The 23399-nt window shown below is 43.3% G+C and overlaps 3 protein-coding genes across 3 annotated transcripts; all 3 read left to right on the top strand.

Annotated features, from left to right (window-relative positions):
* Positions 1-253: 253 nt before the first annotated feature.
* On the top strand, positions 254-2482 carry LOC119566688 (interferon beta-like). The gene is made up of 2 exons (XM_037903080.2): positions 254-273; positions 1873-2482. The coding sequence occupies exons 1-2, from the start codon at positions 254-256 to the stop codon at positions 2480-2482; spliced, it is 630 nt and encodes a 209-aa protein (XP_037759008.2).
* Positions 2483-13537: 11055 nt separating this feature from the next.
* On the top strand, positions 13538-14888 carry LOC119566687 (interferon tau-2-like). The gene has a single exon (XM_037903079.1). It carries the CDS (start codon positions 14313-14315, stop codon positions 14886-14888), a length of 576 nt encoding a protein of 191 aa, XP_037759007.1. The 5' UTR covers positions 13538-14312.
* Positions 14889-20288: 5400 nt separating this feature from the next.
* On the top strand, positions 20289-21562 carry LOC119566686 (interferon beta-like). The gene is made up of 2 exons (XM_043546541.1): positions 20289-20874; positions 21519-21562. Exons 1-2 carry the CDS (start codon positions 20301-20303, stop codon positions 21560-21562), a joined length of 618 nt encoding a protein of 205 aa, XP_043402476.1. The 5' UTR covers positions 20289-20300.
* Positions 21563-23399: the final 1837 nt, after the last annotated feature.

Here is a 23399-nt window from a genome sequence, read left to right as displayed (position 1 = left end):
CAGCCACACAACAACAAGTATTCCAGTGCCCCAAAATTGCTGTCACCGTATACATTTACTGAAAAAGATGATTTGGCTCCCCCGCCCCACATTACCCTGTGATTACTTTGTTACCTTATCCTCTCCTAGTATTCATACTACAGTACTTATTTCCCTCTCTCCTCAACATCTTCTCTGGACTTCACCCTCGTGTGGGATAAACGTCCCCAACACCCATGGAAAGTAATGCGAGAATAGGGAGCGTAGTTAGTGCATGGCAATCTGGGGGCTCTGGTAAGTCTGCTTTCTCTGCACTATTCAGAAACTTTCATGTAGCTGATGCAAGACTCTGATATTTCTTATCAAAGTGCAGGAAGCCTTGGGAGACTCTAACCAAATTAATATGCACAGAAATGTTTTCAGGGTTTCTTCCTGTGATTCTTCCTTTCTAATTTCCGTGAAAAGAGTTTTCTTTTTGGATGAAAACACATTTTCCTGCCACGATGGCAAAATCCAGCACAACAGTCTGTGCTAGGGGAAGAGAACCAGAAAATGAAATGTGACCACAGGAAACAAAGAGGCTAAAACAAAGCAGAAGAATTTCCCTGCCCACGCCAAGGAGAAAACAAAAAAGTTAAGAGAAGGAACTAGCAAAAACGGTGAACACTGATTTTGATTTTTAAAAAATTCTTTGAATGACTATACCAAGGGACATGCTTTGTTAAAAATACAAATCAGGACTTCTCTTCATAATCTCCTTCTGGCCGCACTGTAAATCACAATCATCCATGTGGGTACCTCTCTAGTATGTGTAACTAATTGCTCATCCTCTTTTACGAATTACCCTCCATTTTTCACCACTGACAGCTACTCAGAGTGACCAATAGGACAACATGTTCACACCATCTAACTGCATCGATTGCTCAGCTACAGTATATACATTGAGATCTGGAAGTAAACAAAAAATGAAAAAAGGTTCCATTCTCTCAGAGCTCACTCTCTATCTCCTGTGTTTTCCTCGAAGGAAGATACCGATATTTTCTGGTGTCTACATATTAAGTGTGCTTTTCAGGTTGCATGACTGAAGTTGTAATTTACCATTATTTTTGGGAGGCCTAACATAGGTGCTGCCATACCCCCTGGCTTGAAGTGGTTTCCTTCATATTCACGGTTTACAGTTTGGTTCAATGGCTCTCAACAGCCCCACTACACAAACTGTTCCAGCTCCCCTGAGGCCAACCCTTTCCTCCCACTTCCTCCAGGCCTCAAAACTTTAAATATACCTAAACTAGTTTTCGCAAAAAGAAAAGGAGTACTTGTGGCACCTTAGAGATTAACCAATTTATTTGAGCATGAGCTTTCGTGAGCTACAGCTCGTCAGCTGTAGCTCACGAAAGCTCATGCTCAAATAAATTGGTTAGTCTCTAAGGTGCCACAAGTACTCCTTTTCTTTTTGCGAATACAGACTAACATGGCTGTTACTTTGTAAACTAGTTTTGTCTGTCAAATGCAGGAAGTGATCAATGAGAAAAGTGTAGGGTTTGATGAATTGGTGGTCTTCTCACTACCACTTCTGAAGTGTGGATGATCTTATTAAATTAGATCTTTAAATTAATGCATCATGAAAAGCCTGTATGTATGTGGATCCAGCATAAGTGAAAGGGGTTTGGTCACTTTCACAACAATACAAAAAGGAGGAAGCGTGGTAAAAGAATCTAGAAAGCAGGGAATTATACAGAAAGAAAAAGAATGAACCCTCCAGGAGGGAAAAACCTTTAAAAAAAAACCAGAAAATGATGAAACAAAAATTCTGCAGCCAATTATTTAAAATCAGAGACATGAAGGAAAGACACAGCAGTCTACATAGGACCCTCAACAAACTCCAGGCTTAAGGTTCACACAAAGAAAAGAAGTGGAAGACATCGGCATGACCACCAGGTGTTTGCTGCACATTTGCCTCATACTGCTCTTCTCCACTGAAATCTCATCTCAGCTCTGTACCATGCTTCACTTCCAGCAGAACAAAGTGAACAAAGAGAGCTTGGAGCTTCTGGAGAATGTGAGCGGAAATCTCCCCTCACAATGCATAAATGAAAGGGCAGCTTTCAAACCCACCCAGGATGTCCTCCAACTCCCAGTGGCCCAGAAGGAGAATGCCAAGGTGGTAATTCAAGAGATCCTCCAAGAGATCTTCAACATCTTTAGCAAAAACCTCACCCAAAGTGCCTGGGATGCCACTTCCATAGTCAAGTTCCAAAATGGCCTTTACCAGCAAATTCAGCGGCTGGAGGCATGTTTGAGAGCACAGATGGAGAAGGGCTTAACCAACCCAGAAAGTCAGGACCTCCAGATCACCAGTCGGAGAGTGAAAAAATACTTTCAGGGGATAGATGCTTTCCTGAAAGAAAAGCAATACAGCCTGTGTGCCTGGGAGATCATTCGCATGGAAATACACAGATGTTTTGTACTGATTGACAAACTCACTCGAAAACTTCGTAACTAAGGTACAGTAGAAAACTTTTCCCTGGAGTAAATGAATTCACATTAAGGTAGTTTATACAGCTGAACAGAGATAACAGATATTTTATAACTCTGCTTATATAGGGCCTGATTCTTCTTTTATAGGATCAGTGGCCAAATCGCAACTGATTTCCATGGCAGCAGCTTTAGGCTCTTCCTGTCCTGTCCTGGAAATGGATTTTCAGTGACATGGATTTACTTTTTGGTGTTTCTACTATTGTTTATTTTTGCACATCTTCATAATCTCTCACATATCAGTACTGTTGTGCAGTAGGGAAGTGGCAGACCATGCAACAAAGTACACATATGTGGAATCCTTCGGCACCTCACCAGCACTTTGTGGTATGGGAGTGAAGGAAGTATCATTATCTGATGACCAAAGTACTCTGACTTTGACATACGTAGTGTGTTTCTACAATTATCAGCATGGCTATTAATTAATCTGTCCTCATGAGAACTATTTCTACTATTCCAAGGTTTGAGAAGCTTCCTAAAGACTTTTTAAAAAAATATGAACATACTAAAAGACTTGCGAGCTTACGTGTGGAAAAGATATTTTCATTTAATTTCTTGAGATCAATTCAATGAAAATTATATTTTTTCCCTTTGTGTTTCAACTATTTCCGATTTCATTTCAGCTCCGGATGCTGCAACTACTGAGGTGAAGACAGACGGGTGCAGTGGAATCCCTCCTCTCTGCAGATTCTTCCCACAGTGACGTCTTACACTCCATAGTGCTTGACGTATGACGCCGTACATTCACTCTCATGAAATTCAAACTGCACAAATTTCATTTTATGTGATAATATTCTGTTCATTTACTCAGGTTTAAAATGCAAAATGAAGGATATCGATGGAAAAAAGTTATAAGACAATTAAGAATTTTAAAAGAAAGGGTTGGACCTTAAACATTGTTGACATTGTGTGTTTGCTCTATATTTCTATGGTTCATCTCTTATCTGTTCCAATTTCACCTCTGAACTGTAACATGCAGTATAACCACAGTGTAACAGCATAACACATGTGAACTGGAACAGCTTCCAAACAAGCTACCTGAGGTGGGAGTTCCGTTCAGAGATTCCAACAAAGACTCATCAGCCAGCTGGGTATCTTGAGACAGGTTTGGTTGTAATGATGGAAAGCGGGACTCTTTTACCAGGACGGAAGGACAGACCTTCAGCTCACCAGGATGAAGGTGAAGAGATACCAGTTATTTCCTCTAGCAGACAAGCAGTTCAGCATCAGCGCTGGCAAGAGAATCCAAGCGGAATTATGCAGTTTTCAACTACAGGACAAAGTCACAAAGAAGTTTAGAAATTAAAAATACCAAGCTTTTTAGAAGGACTAACTGAAATCAATGAACATTTTAGACATGATTTACAATGAGATGCAGTGGAATTTTAAAAGCTGTTGCGACTATTTATTCTATTTGTGCATTGTGGAAATAGTTTCAGATCATTTTATGATATTTGTAACAGGATATTTATATCAGTCTATTATTTATTGCTCTTATTTATATTTTATCGTAGATGAATTGGAATAAATTATTATTTTATACAAAATGGCAGAGTGGTAGTGATTTGGTTAAAAAAAATCCAACCAAAAACTCTATTATTGTTCAGCCTTAAAACCCCAAGTCCAGAAAGTACTTATCCACGTGACTTATAGTATGTGACCCATCCTACTGGTAAAAAGAAAAGGAGTACTTGTGGCACCTTAGAGATTAACCAATTTATTTGAGCATAAGCTTTCATGAGCTACAGCTCACTTCATCGGATGCATACTGTGGAAAGACAGTATGAAGTGAGCTGTAGCTCACGAAAGCTTATGCTCAAATAAATTGGTTAGTCTCTAAGGTGCCACAAGTACTCCTTTTCTTTTTGCGAATACAGACTAACACGGCTGTTACTCTGAAACCTGTCATCCTACTGGTGTTCATGCTTCCAGTTGGGAACATACTTAGATTCACGGATGAATCAGTGTGCAAGTTCACTGTACTTCCATAGGAAAAAAGGAGCTATGGAGTATAATTAGTCTTTCCACGGTAACAAACCATGCACCACACCTGATCTCTGCCTCTTTTTCCTCTGCTACTTTTTCCTTGGTTGTTTTCCCCGAGCAGATAACTTCTTGTTGTGGATGTTTGGTGGAGTAGATGTGCTGGAAGAGGCCAAACTACTTCCGGGAGGGGTGGGGGAGGGGAGAAGAGGGTACCAATCAAGACAGTATACACCCTCAAACACACACCAGTTAAGTTACCATTTAATTAGCTTGCTCATAACTCCATCAATCAGGTTTGTGTGCCTTCACATACCACCTCCCCACAATACATTTACAAGCATCAGCCCTGCCCATTAAGTGTGGGCTTCCATGAATGCTCATCATTTGTGTGTCCCACACACACATTCGGTTCCATCATTTTTGTGTGAGCACAGCACAGACAAAATTCATTCTTGAGTGCACACCACAAACAAAATTACATGTGAGTAATGAGAGCGGGAATAGGGCGTTAGAATGAGGATTATCAAAGCTTCTCTGTCACCTCTAAAATGCAGCCCCCAGTTTGGGGGTGTCAAGCTTCCTTCCCCACTCTGAACTCTAGGGTACAGATGTGGGGACCTGCATGAAAGACCCCCCTAAGCTTATTCTTACCAGCTTAGGTTAAAAACTTCCTCAAGGTACAAACAGGGAAAGAGGCCACTTGGAGAGGTCTTCCCCCAAAATATCTCCCCAAGCCCTACACCCGCTTTCCTGGGGAAGGCTTGATAAAAATCCTCACCAATTTGCATAGGTGAACACAGACCCAAACCCTTGGATCTTAAGAACAATGAAAAAGCAATCAGGATCTTAAAAGAAGAATTTTAATGAAAGAAACAGTAAAAGAATCACCTCTGTAAAATCAGGATGGTAAATACCTTACAGGGTCATCAGATTCAAAACATAGAGAATCCCTCTAAGCAAAACCTTAAGTTACAAAAATATACATTCCATTCAGCACAGCTTATTTACCAGCCATTTAAACAAAAGGAAATCTAATGCATTTCTAGCTAGATTGCTTCCTAACTTTTTACAGGAGTTCTGAAGAGTGTTCCTGATCTGTTCCCGGCAAAAGCATCACACAGACAGACAGATAGACCCTTTGCTCCCCCCCACTCCAGCTTTGAAAGTAACTTATCTCCTCGTTGGTCATTTTGGTCAGGTACCAGCAAGGTTATCCTAGCTTCTTAACCCTTTACAGGTGAAAGGGTTTTGCCTCTGGCCAGAAGGGATTTTATAGTTCTGTATACAGAAAGGTGTTACCCTTCCCTTTATATTTATGACAGGGGGAATACATCAGTCAGTTACTATCCAGGAACAATACTGAATTCTTCTGAAAAAGTCTAACTGCCCCGAAACCTATTCTGTGCCACAAAAGAGAAACTATTCCCACTCATGCCAGCAGACCTTGAATTAAAAAAGGGACCATGCTGAGTAGAGAATTCAGTTGAGCTCTTTGACAATATCACCTGTATCATAAGGAGCAGCCAATGCCCGTGGGGAATCCCAGCTCCCATTTCTTAAAAGAGAGGAAAACTGTGTAAATATCCCCCACTGAAATTCTCCCACATCCTTCCAATGGTGGGCAGGAAGGAGGAGGAGCAGGTTCGACCCCAGCCTTACTCATGGAAGTGGCTGTCGTTCCATCTCCACACTCAGCAGATTCTATAGTTTCTGCACCGATCAAAAAGGTCTCTCCAAACACAGATCTGCAGCATCTGTCTCAGCTCTGCTCCCATTAGATTCCCCGCCCCAGTCCTTTCAGTGGCAAAGAGTATTTTCAGAACTACGATCCATCTACACAAAACTTGGTGGAGAGGTGGACTAGATCTGATGCCACCAGCAGGTTTATCACTATAATTTCACTCCCCCTCCAGGGAAGAGCTGAGAAAGGAAAAGGAAAAAAAATAGAAATCAGCTGTTGCCACCAGCTAAGTAAAAACCATGTGCACAAACCTCGTAAGACACCAAAAATACAACCCTGTTCTTAAAAAAGGTAAATATTAAAAAAAAAACAGAGAGAGAGAGAGAAAGCTAATCGCGTCTTTCTAGACATTACCTGATCTACGTAGATATCTGGGGTTTCAAATGAGTAGTTTCTAGGTATGATACTGATGATATTTCATACCTGGCCCCAGACTTCTGACAGCAGAGCTGCTGCCTTCTTGAACTCTCCAGTTGGGAGGACAGACAGACAGACAAAGGGAGACTTTTTCCTCCATTTTAAGAAGTTCCAGCATGGTGAGTACTCACTTCCTTTCACTTATGCTTTGCAAAGAGACTTTTTACCCCTTTACAGGTAAAGCAAGTAGAGAACAGCTGCTACTATGGATTTTACATCTAACTGGCTGTACATAAAAGGGAGCTACCTCCCCACCTTCATTTAGCATAACAGCTTCATAAAACCTGCAGCCACCGGCCGCCCTCTGGCCTTGGGGCCACCGGTTAAGCCATAGACTCCTCCGCCTCCTTTAATTTCACCTCTTGGAGATTCCAGCATGCCTGTCTCTGGCTCATCCCCCTTTGTTTTGCTGCTCTCCAGTCAGTTACTGCAGGATTCTCTGTCCACGCGGTGCACTTTGATTCCAGTTGTCCCGGAGTCACTGTGCGACGCTCTGGAACTACTCCATACGAAATCAGTCAGGACTCTGGGGGAGCATGCCTCCTCTCTTTCACCATAGTGTTTCCAGGGCAAGAAGCTTACACAGCTTCGACCTTCCTGGGTCTGACCTTAGAGCATTCAGCATCCCCTTTTCACACTGTGCGCTTCCCACAGTGATTCCGCACAGGCGGGGTCCTGGGGAAGTGAAAGGGCCCTGTGCCCCAACTCCCTAGTCAGAGGTGACTCTTAGCTAGCGTTAACAGAAGATTTAGTCGTCAACAGGAACACAGCGTAGAACGGAGCTTGCTATTACAGACATTGGTGACTTTCAGCCAAGTCCATCTTGGAAATCCTGAGCCAGACATTGTAGAGCTGTGCAAAGGGAGAGGGCTGCGCGTTGGAATTGGAAAATTCACCAAGGCACAGCTGATTGCCCAGTTGGAAGAGAATGATCACGCTAAGTAGCCTGTTCCTGAGCCAGCTGGGGCCGCGAGAGAGGCTGGGAGCAGCCAGGCAGCCCCTGGGGTCATCCCAGCCACCGACCCAACCGGGGATGTGGGAGGGGCTGAAAGCAGCCAGGCAGCCCCAGGATCCACTTACCTGACCAGAAGGAGATCTTCCCGACCGAGTTCCCAGCTGGTGGAGCTGAGACGGTTGGAGTTGGAAATGGGACTGAAACTGCCTCCATTTAAGGAAGGGGATGACACAGATGCCTTCCTCACTGCCTTTGAGAAGCCCTGCAATGTGCACCGGGTTGGCTTGCCGATGGGCTTCGGCATCTGGCCCCCTTACTGGGTCCCACAGCCATAGAGATATTCAGCCAGATAGATGAGGTGGAAGCAGGGGACAATGAACTGTTCAAACAAGCCCTGCTGAGCACATTTGAGCTGACCCCGAGGCATACAGGAAAAGGTTCCGGAGTGTGCAGAAGACCCAGGGGATGACCTATCTGAAACTGGTCACGCTGATGGGGAAATACACTCACCAATCGGTAAATAGGGCCAGGGTCCAGACCAAGGAGGATGTGATTGAACTAATGGGGCTGCAGCGATGATATGAACTCCGTCCCCCTGACCTGAGGATGTGGTTCATGGACAAGAGGCTGAAGGACCTGCGCCATGCAGGGCAGCTGCCTGATGAGTTTGTAGACAGCAGGTTGGGATATGGAATGAAATCCCAGGGGGACAGGCCCACCAAGAGGACCAGCTGGACCTGAGGTGTAATTACTGTGGGCAGGGGGGCCCACAGATGGACCCAGTGCCAAAAGCTCAGGGACAGGATGAGCAAACTGAGCCCTCAAAGGGTTAACTGGGTTGGAGCCCAGCCGGAGGAGGGTCCCCCAGAAGTACCGCCGCAGGCTACTGTACCTGGCCCACGATGTCCCTCTCTCGGGACACCAGGGAATCCAGTGCAGCAAGCAGAGGCTGCTACCGTACTTTTACTGGCCCAGGATCTTTGATACCATCCAGAAGTACTGCAGGTCCTGCGACCCCTGCCAGAGGGTGGGGAAGGCCCGGGACAAAGGGAAAGCAGCTTTGAGGCCCCTGCCCATCATAGAGGAGCCTCTCCAGAAGGTGACCCTGGACATAGTGGGACCCCTCAGCAAAGCAACTAGGACAGGGAAAAAATACAACCTGATGGTGGTAGATTTCACTACTCCCTGTCCAGAGGTGGTGGCCGTGTCCTCTATCGAGGCAGAAACTGTGGCAGATGCACTGCTGACTGTTTTCGGCAGAGTGGGGTTCCCCAAGGAGGTCCTTACAGACTAGGGGCTCCAATTTCATGTCATCTATGCTCCGGTGCTTGTGGGAGAGGCATGGGATCCGACACACCTGGGCCTCAGCGTATCACCCTCAGTCCAACGGGCTGGTGAAGAGGTTCAGTGGGACCCTAAAGATGATTCTGAAAACCGTTATGAACCAGCACCCACAGGACTGGGACAAGCACTTACCCCACCTGCTGTTCGCATACCGGCAAGTGCCCCAGGAATCAACCGGGTTCTCTCCTTTCCAGTTCCTTTATGGGTGGAGAGTGAGGGGACCCCTGGACTTGATGAAGCACGAATGGGAGGGAAAGGCTTCCCCAGATGGAAAAAAGCAGTGGTGGAATACGTACTGACTTTCCCAGAAAAGCTTGCTGAGCTCACGGACTTGACCAGGGAGAATTTAGCCAGGGCCCAACGGAAGCAAAAAGACTGGTACGACCGCTCAGCGTGTGCCTGCTCCTATGCTACCAGGGACCAGGTGACAGTTCCCATTCCCTTGACAATGGACAAACTACAGGATGCCTGGGATGGGCCCTTGAAGGTCATCAGGCAGCTGAATGAGGTAAACTACGTAGCGAAACCCTTGCGGCCAGAGTCGGGCACCGGCACAACAAGAGTCCATGAAAAGGTTACATTTCTTCTGGGACGATTAGATCCTCAAAAGCTGAACACATCTTTAATGAAACATATTCAACACAAGAATGGCCATACTGGGTCAGACCAAAGGTCCATCTAGCCCAGTACCCTGTCTTCCAAAAGTGGCCAATGCCAGGTGCTTCAGAGGGAATGAAGAGAACAGGTAATCATCACGTGATCCAACCCATCGCCCATTCCCAACTTCGGGCAAACAGAGGCTACCGACAATGTCCCTCTTCCCACCAGATTTTTCAATTTAAAGCGGATTCACCCAGTCCCTTAACTGTTGTCATAAAGACACACGTACATATGCTGGACATGGACATTAGAGAAGCAATCTGCGACAAATAAGTGGAACAAGTTTTACATTTCTACCTTTCTTGTATGACTCTCAGGGCCAAATGTTTAACAGACCTCCTGAAAGGTTTCCTCAACATTTGTAGGCAAATTTATTTGCAAGGCAAATTGGTCAGTTACATGTAGTTTCTGGATTTGCATAAGACTTGGTGCAAATGACGAGGTTTGGCCCTAAAAGATCTGTTAGCTAGCACTCAAACAGGAAAACCTACTTCTAAAGCAGATAGCTGATTTATTTACTGGCTTTGAAAGACTGCCGCCACCTTTTCATCAGTGAGACTGCCTTTGAAGGAAGAAGGAGCCGGATATAGACTAGGGCAGAGATACAGTGCTTGCCATGGGGTGTAGGAAAGGAGAGTAGACAAGGAAAACTACAAAAATATCATTGTTTCAGACATGCTGCAGTTACAGTAATGTAAGAAAAAGCATTGTAACAGGGTTTACTCACCATGATACACTTCCTCAGGGCCAGGCCTGGCATCACAGTGTCCTTGTGGGGTAGCAGCCCTGGTCACCAGTCACTCTGGGGCTGTGGTGGTTTCTTTCAGATAACTCATCCCTCCAGCCAGGGGACAGTCTTCCTTCCAGGGTCAGCTATTCCTTCCTGATCCTTCCAGGGTCAGCTATCCAAACTAAAGTTCAAAACTATCTGAACAGAAATGAAAAGCTTCCACCCTCTCCACAGCTCTTCTTCACCGAGGTCACATTCAGCCTGTAGCACCCTCGCTGGGATCAGCTACCCTTGGCCACCACTTCCTTGGGGCTAGTAGGGGAATCCAGTCCCAATCTCAATTCTGGGTTACAGCCCAAGGCCCTGTACTGCACAGCTACGTCAAATCCTCTACCCATATTGCAGTTTTCCCTGCGCCATTTCCTTCCTCACCTCTTTACTTCCCTTCTAGGTCTTCCAATCTGTCCCCTGGTTATTCTGGGTGCCTCCCTGCTCACTCAAGACCCTGCAGGTACCTTCTGACTCCCTGCATTTTCTTTCCTCCAGCCCTTCCTTAGCTGGGCCCACTCAGCAGTTAAATCTGGAATCACCTAATTTCTCTCAGGTGGGGCCCATTCTGGTATCAGGGCTGGCTCAGTCAGGGGCTCTCTATTAGTATCATCTCAGAGCTCTGGATGATCTCTGAGTGTTCATCTCTCTCTCTCCATATGGAGATTAATTTTATTCTCAGGCTCTGGCTCTGACCCTCTTACACCGATCATTGTAACTGACTTCTACTCTGGCTTATCTGTTTTCTTCTAATGATATTGGGCCAGCCAATGGTGCCAGGCTGCATTCCATGAGCTGAGGATCTGGCCCATTGTTCTCATGTTGGGCCAGATTCTGCCACCCTTAGGTTGACTAGTCCAGGCCCTGGTTACTGTGTTCCGCTATGTTTAAATACAAGTAGTTTGTTCAATACAAGCTCTCCCTGCCTTACTGTGAAGTAGCCCACGAGCAAAGATTACCATAATTTGGATCTTATTATTTGGACTAATTATGCTTCCATATTAGTTCAACAGCATTTCACCAATGGAGTTCTGTATATTATTGGGTGAAAACATATCACAATCACAATGAGACTCCATGAATATGTTACACGTCTTCTGGGAGGGTTGCTCCTCAGCCAAGCTCTCCCCTATCATCAGCCCTTCAGTGGCTTGGTGTGGTGGCTGTAGACGTAGCTGGAAGAGAGAGGAAGAGCATGGCAAACATCTCTCCCTTTTATCATGTTATTTCTTCCCTCTTGGCTTTGCCCCCTCCGCCCACCACTTCAAAGTCAGGTGAGCATTACCCCATCGCAGTCCCAAACTGTCCACAGGAACGGGGGGCAGTGACTCACTGGAGTGTCCAACAGATTCTTTTGTTGCTGCCTAGGCCAGCATCCTTTGTTCCTGTGAGGCTGAGCTGGGTTTCTCCCGTACATGCCCTGATGAGGCGTGAACTGCCTCTCTGCTCTTGGAGAGTTTTTGCTTTGGCTTATTTTAAGCCATGAAGACACATTTTCAGCCTCACAACTCTAGACATGAAATTAGAACCTATAACATTACTATAACACTGCAGTAACAACAATTACTATCACATCACTATGACCACAATGCTCAGTACATCTTGAGTCTTCCAAAGACACCCAACACAACAAACTTTGCATCAGATACCACACAATCATATTATAAGGATGAACACGGAGGTGTAGGCTGTTCCCACGAGGTGTAGAATGTCTCACTATGAAACTGTTCCATTTCTTCTGGGAGGATTAGATCTTCAGTAGCTGGACACATCTTTATGAAACTTCTGGCAAGAGGAGGTGCTGGCCCTGCCCTTGCGGCCCTGCAAGTCAGTGTGTTCACCTTTCCTCTGGGTGTCTTCTTAGGGAAAGGACCCAGAATATCCACAGCTACACACTGAAACAGAACCTCAATTTTGGGGAGTGGCTGAAGAGGGGCCTTGACCTGGTCACATTGCACCTGGAGCCATACAAACTCTTCTTCAAAGTCTAACTTCTTCACTACCCCTATCGTGCAGAGGAGAACTGCCTGACAATCATTCTATCACATTGTTTTGAAGCTCTGCTGCGTGGAAGAAGCTTTTAATCTACTTAAGAGCCATTTAGTGTTATCCATCATCTATGACTTTAGGTCTTCCTGTGGGAAAGCCAACCACAGGTGGACGAAAGGGAGAAAAACACCACCAATACATCCCCACTTAAGCTCCCCCTCATCATTCCACTAGCAGGCAGGAGGAAATGATTTCTGTGATGAAAGCTGGGGAAACTGATGACACGATGGCTTCTGCACAGAACACAAAATCTTTCCAAACAGTGCGCCTGAGTGTCTGCATCACTTCTAGGGCTTTGTCAGATCTCCCTTCCGGTCCCTATCAGCGTGATTCCATTACAGTCACCCTGTCAGGGCTGCCCCAAGCTGGAACAATGGCTGCTGGGGGTGTGAAACTTCAATAAGAGCGACCAAAAGCATGGTCTCATTCATATCCTGGGTTTGCAGTTTTGCTCATTTGTTTTCAGTACCCTGCAACATCTTCCCCTGGGATTTCACTCGGGTGTGGAATACAGATGCCCAACAACCCTGGAAAGTCATGGGAGAATAGGGAGCAGAGCCCATTACAACCTGGGGGCTGCGGTAAGTCTGCTTTCTCTGCTTTGCAGGGTGTCTTTCAAAAATTTAAAGCTAAAATCTCAAATTTCTTACAAAAGTGCAGGAAGACTTGGGAGACTCTAACCAAATTAATATGCACAAAAATGTTTTCATGCTTTCTTCATGTGACTTTTCTTTTTTAATTTCAGTGAAAATACTTTTCTTCTTGAATTAAAACAGATTTCCCTGCCATGATGGAAACTCCAGAACAACAGTCTGTGCGAGGGCTTGAGATCCAGAAAATGTCCACAGGAAGTGAAGAGAATTAAACAAACGAGAAGAATTTCCCTGCCCAAGCCCAAGGGAAGGCCAATATTTAAAGAGAAGGAACCAGCAAAAATGGTGAACACTGAATTTCATTTAAAAAAATATATTTGAATTCTTTCATTCCAGGACACACTTGGTAAAAAACACATAATGTGACTTCTCTGCATAACCTCCTTCTGACCACATTGTAAATCATAGTCATCCACATGGGTACCTCTCTAGCATGTGTTACTATACTAATTGCTCATCCTGTTTTATGAATTCTTTTCAATTTTTTACTCCTGTCAGCTACTTGGAGTGATCAACAGGACATGATTTTCACACCTTTCAGCTTCATCTATTCCTCAGCTCCACTGCGTATATTAAGACCTGGAAATAACAATGAGTTAAGGTGTCATTTTCTCAGAGCACTCTCTCTCTTATGGTTTCACAGAAGGAAGATGCCGATGGTTTGTGCTGTCTAGATTTTAAATGTGCCTTCTAAAAGGAGGAAATCGTTAAAGTAGAGATTTGCCAATATTTTTGGGAGGCCTAACCCGTTCCTCCCACATTTATTTCTTCAATGCCTGGTGAACTTTAAATATTCCTAAACTATATCTGTCTCTCAGATGAAGGAGGTAATGAATGGCAAGTGCACTGTCTGACCAATTGGAGGTCTTTTCTGTACCACTGTGGAATTGTGGTTGACCTTCTTCAATTACAGAAATTAAAATATGACAAAATGCCTGTATGTCAGGGGTGGTCACTCTCACACACACACAAAAAGAAAGAAAGAAAGAAAGAAATGTGGTAAAAGAACTAGAAAACAGCAAGAAAAACAGAAAGAAAAATTCTGAAACCTTCAAGAAGGAAAATCTTGTAAACAGAAAATGATCAAAGAAACATTCTCCAACCAAATACTTAAATTCAGAGACAAAAAGGAAAGACACAGCAGTCTACGTAGGACCCTCAACGAACTCCAGGCTCAAGGTTCCACACAAAGCAAAGGAGCGAAAAGGCATCATCATGACCACCAGGTTTTTGCTGCATGTTTGCCTCATACTGCTCTTCTCCACTGAAATCTCATCTCGGCTCTGTACCATGCTTCACTTCCAGCAGAACAAAGTGAACAAAGAGAGCTTAGAGCTTCTGCAGAAAAGGAGCAGAAATTTCCCCTCACACTGCATAAATGAAAGGGCAGCTTTCAAGCCCACCCAGGATATTGTCCAACTTTCAGTGGCCCAGAAGGAAAATGCCAAGGTGGTAATTCAAGAGATCCTCCAAGAGATCTTCAACATCTTTAGCAAAAACCTCACCCAAAGTGCCTGGGATGCCACTTCCATAGTCAAGTTCCAAAATGGCCTTTACCAGCAAATTCAGCGGCTGGAGGCATGTTTGAGAGCACAGATGGAGAAGGGCTTAACCAACCCGGAAAGTCACAACCTCCAGCTCACCAGTCGGAGTGTGAAACAATACTTTCAGGGGATAGATGCTTTCCTGAAAGAAAAGCAATACAGCCTGTGTGCCTGGGAGATCATTCGCATGGAAATACCCAGATGTTTTGTGCTGGTTGACAAACTCACTCGACGGCTGAGTAACTAAGGTACAGTACAAATCTTTTCCTTGGAGTAAATGAATTCACATTAAGGTAATTTATACAGCTGAACAGAGATAACGGATATTTTATAACTCTGCTTATATAGGGGCTGATCCTTCTTCTACAGGGTCAATGGCCAAATCGCAACTGATTTCCCTGGCAGCAGCTTCAGGCTCTTCCTTTCCTGTACTGGAAATGGATTTGCAATTACATGGATTTATTTTTCTGTAAAAAGGAAAGGGGTACTTGTGGCACCTTAGAGACTAACCAATTTATTTGAGCATAAGCTTTCGTGAGCTACAGCTGACTTCATCGGATACATCAGATGAAGTGAGCTGTAGCTCACGAAAGCTTATGCTCAAATATATTGGTTAGTCTCTAAGGTGCCACAAGTACTCGTTTTCTTTTTGCGAATACAGACTAACGCGGCTGTTACTCTGAAACCTGTCATTATTTTTCTGTGTTTCTACTGTCATTTAGGTTTGCGATTCTTCATAATCTCTCACATATCAGGTGATGTTATGTATTGCATAATTGGCAGACCATGCAACAAAGTACATATATTTGGAATCCTTAGCCACCTCACCAGTACTTTGGTCATCAAATAATGATACCCCCAAAGTACTCTGACTTCTATACATGTAGTATGTTTCTATTATGAGCATGGTTGCTATTTATTAATCTGTCCTCATCCTATACCACAGCTTGAGAAGTTTCCTAGAGACATTTATAAAAAATATGAACATGGGACTCTCTGACCCGGAAGAAAGGACCAACAGTTTCCCAGGATGAACGTGAAGAGATACCAATTCCTTCATAAAAGACAAGCAGTTCAGCCTCTCTGCTAGCAGGAGAATCCATGCGGAATTATGGGGTTTTCAAATGTTGGATAAACTCACAAAGAAGTTTAGAAATTTAAATATCAACATTTTTAGAAGTACTAACCGAAATCAAGGAATAATTTTTACATGATTTAAAATTTGATGCAGTGGAATTTTAAAAGATGTTATTACTATATCTTCTGAAAATATTTTCAGATCTGTTTAGGATATTTGTAACAGGGCATTTATGTCAATCTATTATTTATTTATGGTTCTTATTTATGTATTTATCATCGATATTTGTTACTTACCAATAAATAATTATTTTATATAAAATGGCAACCTTTTCCAGTAATGATTTGAATAAAATACCGATTGAACCAAAAAGAATGAAAAGGAGAATAAAAAAACCCCTGTAATTGTTCAGCCTGAAAACCCAAATTCCAGAGAGTACTTACGCATGTGACTAACTTAAAGTAGGTGAGCCATCCCACTCATGTTAGTGCTTCCAGTTGGGAACATGCTTCAATACATTGATGAACCAGTGTCCCAATTTGCACTAATTCCATTTTAAAAATAATCCTTACAGAACGATAATTAGCCTTTCCATTCAAACAGACCACACACCACACCTGAATTCTGCCACCTTTTACTATTCAACTTTGTACCAGGTTACTTGTCTCCTCAAAAACTTGTCAATTTGGATGTTTGGTGTAGTAGACATTTGTGTTAGAAGAGGCTAGATTGGTGCCCTTTCCACCACGAAGCAAGAGTGCATGCACCCCTTAACACACACCAATTACATGTGAATAATGAGAGCAGGAATGGGGCATTCTGTATTAGAATTATCAAAGTTTCTCTTTGTCACCTCTAAAACGCATTTCCCCATTGGGTGGAATGCATCAATCAGTTAATGCCCACGAAAACTATTGAATTCTTCTGAATTCTTCTTGCTGTCTGGTCACCCTAGCTGGGATATCAGCTGGGAAGTCTCTGAAGCTTGGCTTGGGCTTCCTCAGTGAGAGGAAGTATGCAACCCGTGCCTGGTTGGTGTGGTGCTCTGTCACCCTCTACTGGCACCTGAATCATTTAGAGATTGAGGAATTTTCTACAATCATGGCTTAAGACACATTATCACATGTTCACACAGTAAAGGCTCATACACTAAGGTTCAAATGTCCAAGGTTCAATCCTGCCTGCTGACAACTTCAGCCTCTCGGCGTTACAAGTGAGGGCTCATCCAACATGTCAACTGGGTTGTCTTTGAAGCTCAGAATGTGCTTTAACATGTCCTCTCCCAGAAATATACCCAGAGGTGTTTACCTCTTCCAGGGGCCATGTAATACGTGTAGATTACAATACGGAGACACTTTGCACAGGATTCTAACACACTATTGCTATTTACTTAATCACTCGGAAAATACAGAAAATGGAACAAAAATTGTAAACCCTATCCGCAATTCCCTGCCTCAGTTTCCTCAACACACCAGGCCATTCTATGAGCCTGTATCAGAATCACTTGGGTCATCCAACAGCCTTCTGTTGCAATGCATCATTATATGCAGAAAAACAGAGCATTGTCCTCCAGCTCACATAACCTGGCCTTTGCCAGTTCATCCCCTTCCTTCCTCTTGCCCAAATTTCCTGTGGGTCTTTCCCCTGTGATTTCTTTTAGAACCTTTTGGTTTTGTCATCTGCTCTTTGTTGACCTTCGGTAATTTTCCATTCCTAACCCCCATTCTCCTTCACCAAACTGGTTTCCCAACTGGTTTCCCGTTGTCTTCAGCCTAGTGAGTACCTTCTCGAGGTCCTGTCCAACCAGATGGATACACATAGAAAGAGGTTTCCTATGATGATGAAATTTCATGACAACAACTTCATAATATCACTTTAAAATTAACAAGTCTTACAGAGACTCTCCACCCTTCCCCCGGCCTCCACCTGACACACACACACACACAAACAAATCAAGCCATATGAATCAGGCTTGTGTACACTCAAGTCAGCAATTCTATCCCCCAGTTTTCTGACCAGCTGGTGCCACCCCTCCACACCCTCCAAATCAGGCGTGTGTGCTCCTTGCCACCAACAACCAGTTTGGTGTACAGAATGGATTAAACTTTCAGTTACAACATCAACAATGCCTAAAAATTACCTAAACCCAACATTTAAAATTATAGTAATAAACCTGCCGGTGGCATCAGATCTAGTGAGGATCCTCCTCTCTACCAAGTTTGGTGTAGGTGGATAGTAGTTCTGAAGAGCTATCAGTCAACAGTACCGCTGCCAACCACATAATTCAGCCACAGCCTGAACATTTGAGACTGATTAAACATTTATGAAAAATGTTTGGCCCTTTGTAAACATTTTCTGAAATATTTGTACGTGTGAGTTTTGTTGGAAAAGAATATCTCTGTAGTCAGAAAGTATAAGAAACACTCATATAAATACATATTTTAAAGAGACTTTTTCCAGAAAAGTTCCTGCAGCCATCTGGAAAGCAGTTTTGAATTTGAAGGCAACCATCCCAGGAACAGACACAATAGCATTGACTCAGGTGAACCATCACACAGAACAACTAGCAAATTATGAATAGCAAATACTCACAGGGAAAAGATGTGGTGACAAGGTCCTGAGCAATCAGAGTGGAATGTGTATAAATCATTTGTCAAATCATTTAAAATAAATACATTGGCAAAATCTGAATTTCTTTGCAGATTATTTGCAAATAGGAAAATGGGCTAAACTAATCTCTTATTTCATATTCAGATTAAGCTGGCTGAAACAGAAAAAAAAATTCCAATAAAATTTCCTGCTATTTTCACTGAAATTTAAATGGACAGGATTTAATCAAATTCGAGCAAATATTTCAACCAGCTCAGTCTCCATCTAACCTTTCCCGGAAAACAGGCTCATTACTGATGAAAATATGCTGAAAGACTATGTGTCTTTCCTCCCATAGCTTTCTTAATTTAACAGGAAAAGATTAAATTCAGATTATTTAATTTCTCTCCTTCACATAACTATTATCTCCTGAAGCTTCAACTTGCCAGGAAATGCACACGCAGAACTCCCAGTGGAGTAAATGCAAGATTGGGGTGCAGCGCCTCTGGTATGATTGGCTCCCTTATATGGTATACTTATGTACAATAAACTGCATTCTTTAAAGTGACATTTCCGAATCGTTTAGGCAAAACTCTAGGTTATGATTTTAAAAAGTGCTCGAGGTGATGGGAGAGGGAGATGTAAAAGAAGTGACACGAACAGAAATATGGTCATGTTTTCTTCTTTTCCTTCTTTCAAATTAATATGAAAACATTCCTTTTCAATTTTTGGGTTGAAAACCATTCCCTTTCACTGATGGAAACTCCAACATGACAGCCTAGTGCTATGGTATGAAAAACAGAAAGTGAAACTTGCTACAGAAAGAAGGCTGCAAACTTCACTCATCAGCCCACTTGAATTTCAATGCCCAAGCTCAGTGAAATGCACATTGAAAAAAGAATAAAGCTTGAATGGTGAAAAGGCAAACACATTTGAAAGTGACATTCATTTATGTCAGTCGCTCTAGCATATTTATTACCAGCCACACAATCTTTTTGGACAACTCCCTTCCATGTCACTACACTACATCACTGGGAACTCTCAGAAGTGCCCGAGAAGACAGCATTTTCACACCCTTCAACTGTACCTGTTCCTTGGGTTTTCACAACTGGTATCAGGTTCTTAAGTAAACCTCACAGTTTCTCAGTGCTCTCTGTCCATCCTCTGGTATTGGCCTACACACATGGTTTTTCATCTCTCATATTTCAAATGGCCAGGAAATTGCGAGAGATTAACAGAGACTTCTCTGGCCCCAATCTCCCACAGGAATTCTTTCCAGGCTTATCAAATATTAAGAGGTCCCTATAGTATTACTCCCTCTCAAAGGCTGGAAGGAAGGAATGAGACAGCCAGAGCATAGCAGGCTTTTCTGATTTTGAGTGCCACACCAGAAAGGGAAAGTTTTCCACCTGCTGGCAAAGTGAAGGAACAGCAGCTTTACACATCACTTCACTGCTGTTATTTGCAGAGTCTAGCAAAAAGAAGCTCTGCAGTAGTTCCCCCCATCTGCCAAAAGTCATTGGTATCACTTAAAAGCATGGATAGTCTTGCTGATGTGACAGACATTCAGACTGCCTAGCAGTGCTAACTACAGGAACTTGGGAGTAGACAGACAGGTCTACTCTAACCTGTAATTGGATGACACTGTTCATCATCATATTCTTCTTACTCTTTACATTTTCGTTATCTAAGAGGGCAGGGGGGACCGAAGGAAAGAAATGTTGGGGTTCAGTAATATTAAAGTAGTTACCAACTGTGATTTGGTTCTTCTAATGACTTGTTCGCTTCCACTAACTAAAAAGAAGGAAACCAAAAGTAAAAACCTCAAGCAGAAAAAACCTTGAAAAGTAGAAAGTGATGAAAGAAAAATCTTTTCCGACAGAATGCTTAAATTCAGAGACAGGGGTCGAAAACACAAAAGTTTACAGAAGACCTTGAACAGGCACCAGTTGCTCAAGTTCTACACAAACACAGGGAATCTAAGACATCATCATGATCAGCAGGTCATTGCTGCAATGTTGCCTCGTGCTGCTCTTCTCCAGGGAAATCTCATGTCTGGACTGTAACAGGCTGCATGTTCTACAAACCAGAATGAACAGCGAGAGTTTAGAGCGTCTGGAGAAAATGGGTGGCAACTTTCCCTTCCAATGTCTAAATGAAGGGACAGCTTTCAAGCCCAAAGATATCCTCAAGCTCCGACTGTCCCACCAAGAGAATGCCAAGGTAGCCATCCAGCAGATCCTCCAAGAGCTCTTCCATATCTTTAACAACAATCTCACCCAAGCTGCCTGGAATGGGACTTCCATAAAGGAATTCCAAAATGGACTTCACCAGCAGATTGAGAAACTGGAGACGTGTTTGAGTGCTGAGATGGAAAAGGAGGTAACCTACCCAGGAAATGAGAACCTCCTGCTCACCAGCCTCAAACTGAAGAGATACTTCCAGACAATAGAGGATTTCCTGAAAGAAAAGCAATACAGCCGGTGTGCCTGGGAGATCATCCGTGTGGAAATATCCAGATGTTTCCTCATGCTCGACAAACTCACCAAGAGACTTGAAAATGAAGGTACCATCTTTTCTTTTTTCCTAGAAAAACTCAAATAATATTATTTGAATAAAACAGCTGGTGAAAGATGGCTGATAGGGTTATAACTCCTAATATGCTGGGCCCAATCTTTCTCCCACAGTAATTTTATGCACACAGCTATTTCAAACGCGTGCTCAAATCTTTTCAGAGTAGCATATAATTTAGTGCTTCTCTACCACACACAATATTCTATATGAAAAATATACAAATATATCATAACTGCTAACTAAAGACAAAATATTGTTAAGTGATAACTAACTATGCCAAATAGATCTTTGACCAGTAAGTGTCTAAGCTGGGGAAAAGAACAGTGAGAAGCCCTATTTCAACAACTGCCTCGATAGACAACGTTCCAGTTAGGACACCAGAAAACGGGGGGTCTGTGTTCACACTCTTCTATCCCATCAGCTCATTTTGCACTTGGGGACACCGAGGGTTCTAATTCTGCTTTTCTTTCTTTTGTTTACCGCTAAATTCAACAGCTTTAGTAACAACAAATTGTGACAAGATGACAAGTGCACTAAGGCTCAGGATTTAGGATTTGACATCTGGTTAGAAAAAGATGGCCTCTATTTGGCATTTGAATCTCTCCATGTTTGAACCATTTCCCTTTTTCATTCCAGCACGTGATGCTTCCAGTAATGATGCTATGAAAACAGCTGAATGAAACTGCACCTCCACTGGAGTCCTTCCTCTCTAAATTGATTCTCGAATCAGCAGCTTTCGAGACTCCTCTCAGTCCATCTTGAATTAAGCAAACTGCCAAACTTCAACTGCACTATTTATAGCCTCCTTGCCATTACCAAGACTGATTTATTCACATGAGAAAATGTAAAACAGAAGATTTTGCTGAAAATATTGCAGAAGACAGCGTAGTATTTGAACCGAAGGAGAAAAACCTTACTATTTCTTAATCATTGATATTACACGTTTGCTCCGAATTTTCCTTGGGCTGCTTTTAAAAATGAAATCTTACCTCTTTACTGTAACAGGCTTCGCTTCGGCATAACAAATATGAACCAGGACAATTTCCAAAAAAAATGGAAGGATAATTTTCCTGCAAAGGCAGAATGAAGAAAGACACCTAACATGGCCCCAAAATTTTCTCAAGCCCAGAGCAACCCAGAAAGAGACTGCCAAAGTGGCCATCCACGAGATCCTCCAACAGATTTCCTACATCCAGGGGTGAAAGTAACTTAAAGGACTTACCGGTATGACAGAGTCCTGAGCAGGGGGTAGGCCTCAACCGGAAGAGGTGTGGCCTCAACCAGAAGAGGCCCAGCCTTTAAATTCCAGGTCTTTAAATCCCGGGCTACCAGCTGCAGAGGCGGCTGGGTATCCCGGAGATCGGGGGTGATTTAAAGGGCCTAGGGCTCCGTTCACTGCTACTGCAGTGGAGACCCGGGCCCTTTAAGTCTCGGACAGAGCTCCAGGGGCTCTCGGCTGCCTCCGCTACCCCGGGGCTTAGGGCTTTGGTGGAGATTTAAAGGGCCTGGGGCTCCCTGTATCGGCTGGAGACCCGGGCTCTTTAAATCGCTCTCCGAGCCCCCTGCCAGAGCCCCCGGTGTAGTGGCGGCAGCCAGGGGCTTCGGTGGGGATTTAAAGGGCCTTTTAAATCACAGCCTGAGCTGCCTCCGCTACCGAGGGGCTCTGGCCGCTGCCAGGAGCCCTAGACCCTTTAAATGGCCAGCCTCAGAAAGCCGGTCTGGTATGGCATGGTGTACCGGCTCTTGCCGTTATATTGGACCGGACCGGGCCGCCTTACTTTCACCTCTGCCTACATCTCATGCAAAATACCCTCACAAGCTGCCTGGAAAGACAGTCGCATGGAAAGATCCTGACATGGACTCATAAGCAAGGGAAACTTCTGGAGGTGTATTTTGTGGCAAGGATAACAAAGAAAGAAGAATATCCCAGTTTCTAGGTCACTTATAATTAGGCACTCTGAAATTTTAAACTAGTGCAAATATATATTCTTTTGCTGTACTGTGAAAAGATTTTCAGATCATTTTACTGGATTTGTAAAAGTGTTTTTATGTTGATCCATTTATATTTATCCACAATATTAATGTATTGCTTTTATTTATTTTTTCAGAGGTTTTATAATATTTATAAATAAATATTTATTGCTACAAAATAGCAACCTACAGCAGTAGTGATTTGTACGAATTAGATTTTTTAAAAAAACAGAGACCCAATAAAAATCTTCTCTTGTTTTCCCTTAAGACTCCAGTTCAGCAAAGGACTTGTAAACATTTGCCTAACTTTAAGTACACGAGCTTTCCTTTGACAAAAGTAGTTAAACTTGACAACATGCTCAAGTACATTGTGAATATAAACCCTGATTCAGCAGTGACTCCATAAGAAAAATAGCGTGGGTAACTAGTTTGACCACTCCAACAGACTACACAACACAACCTCAACTCTGCAGCTTTTGTGTTTCTGCCCATTAACAGATCATATTCACCCACAACATTTGTAGTTGCAAGTGTTTGGAGCAGGAG

This window comes from Chelonia mydas, chromosome 5 (assembly GCF_015237465.2).
Source record: "Chelonia mydas isolate rCheMyd1 chromosome 5, rCheMyd1.pri.v2, whole genome shotgun sequence".
NCBI classification, from domain to species: domain Eukaryota; kingdom Metazoa; phylum Chordata; order Testudines; family Cheloniidae; genus Chelonia; species Chelonia mydas.
This window is presented reverse-complemented; position numbering and strand designations above follow the sequence as displayed.

Excerpts from the sequence above, each read along its gene's own strand:
- LOC119566688 (XM_037903080.2), top strand. The coding sequence starts at position 254 with ATGGCAATCTGGGGGCTCTG. Across the intron at positions 274-1,872 it reads ATGGCAATCTGGGGGCTCTG|GTTCACACAAAGAAAAGAAG; the intron begins GTAAGTCTGCTT and ends TCCAGGCTTAAG.
- LOC119566687 (XM_037903079.1), top strand. The coding sequence starts at position 14,313 with ATGACCACCAGGTTTTTGCTGCATGTTTGCCTCATACTGCTCTTCTCC.
- LOC119566686 (XM_043546541.1), top strand. The coding sequence starts at position 20,301 with ATGATCAGCAGGTCATTGCTGCAATGTTGCCTCGTGCTGCTCTTCTCC. Across the intron at positions 20,875-21,518 it reads CAAGAGACTTGAAAATGAAG|CACGTGATGCTTCCAGTAAT; the intron begins GTACCATCTTTT and ends TTTTCATTCCAG.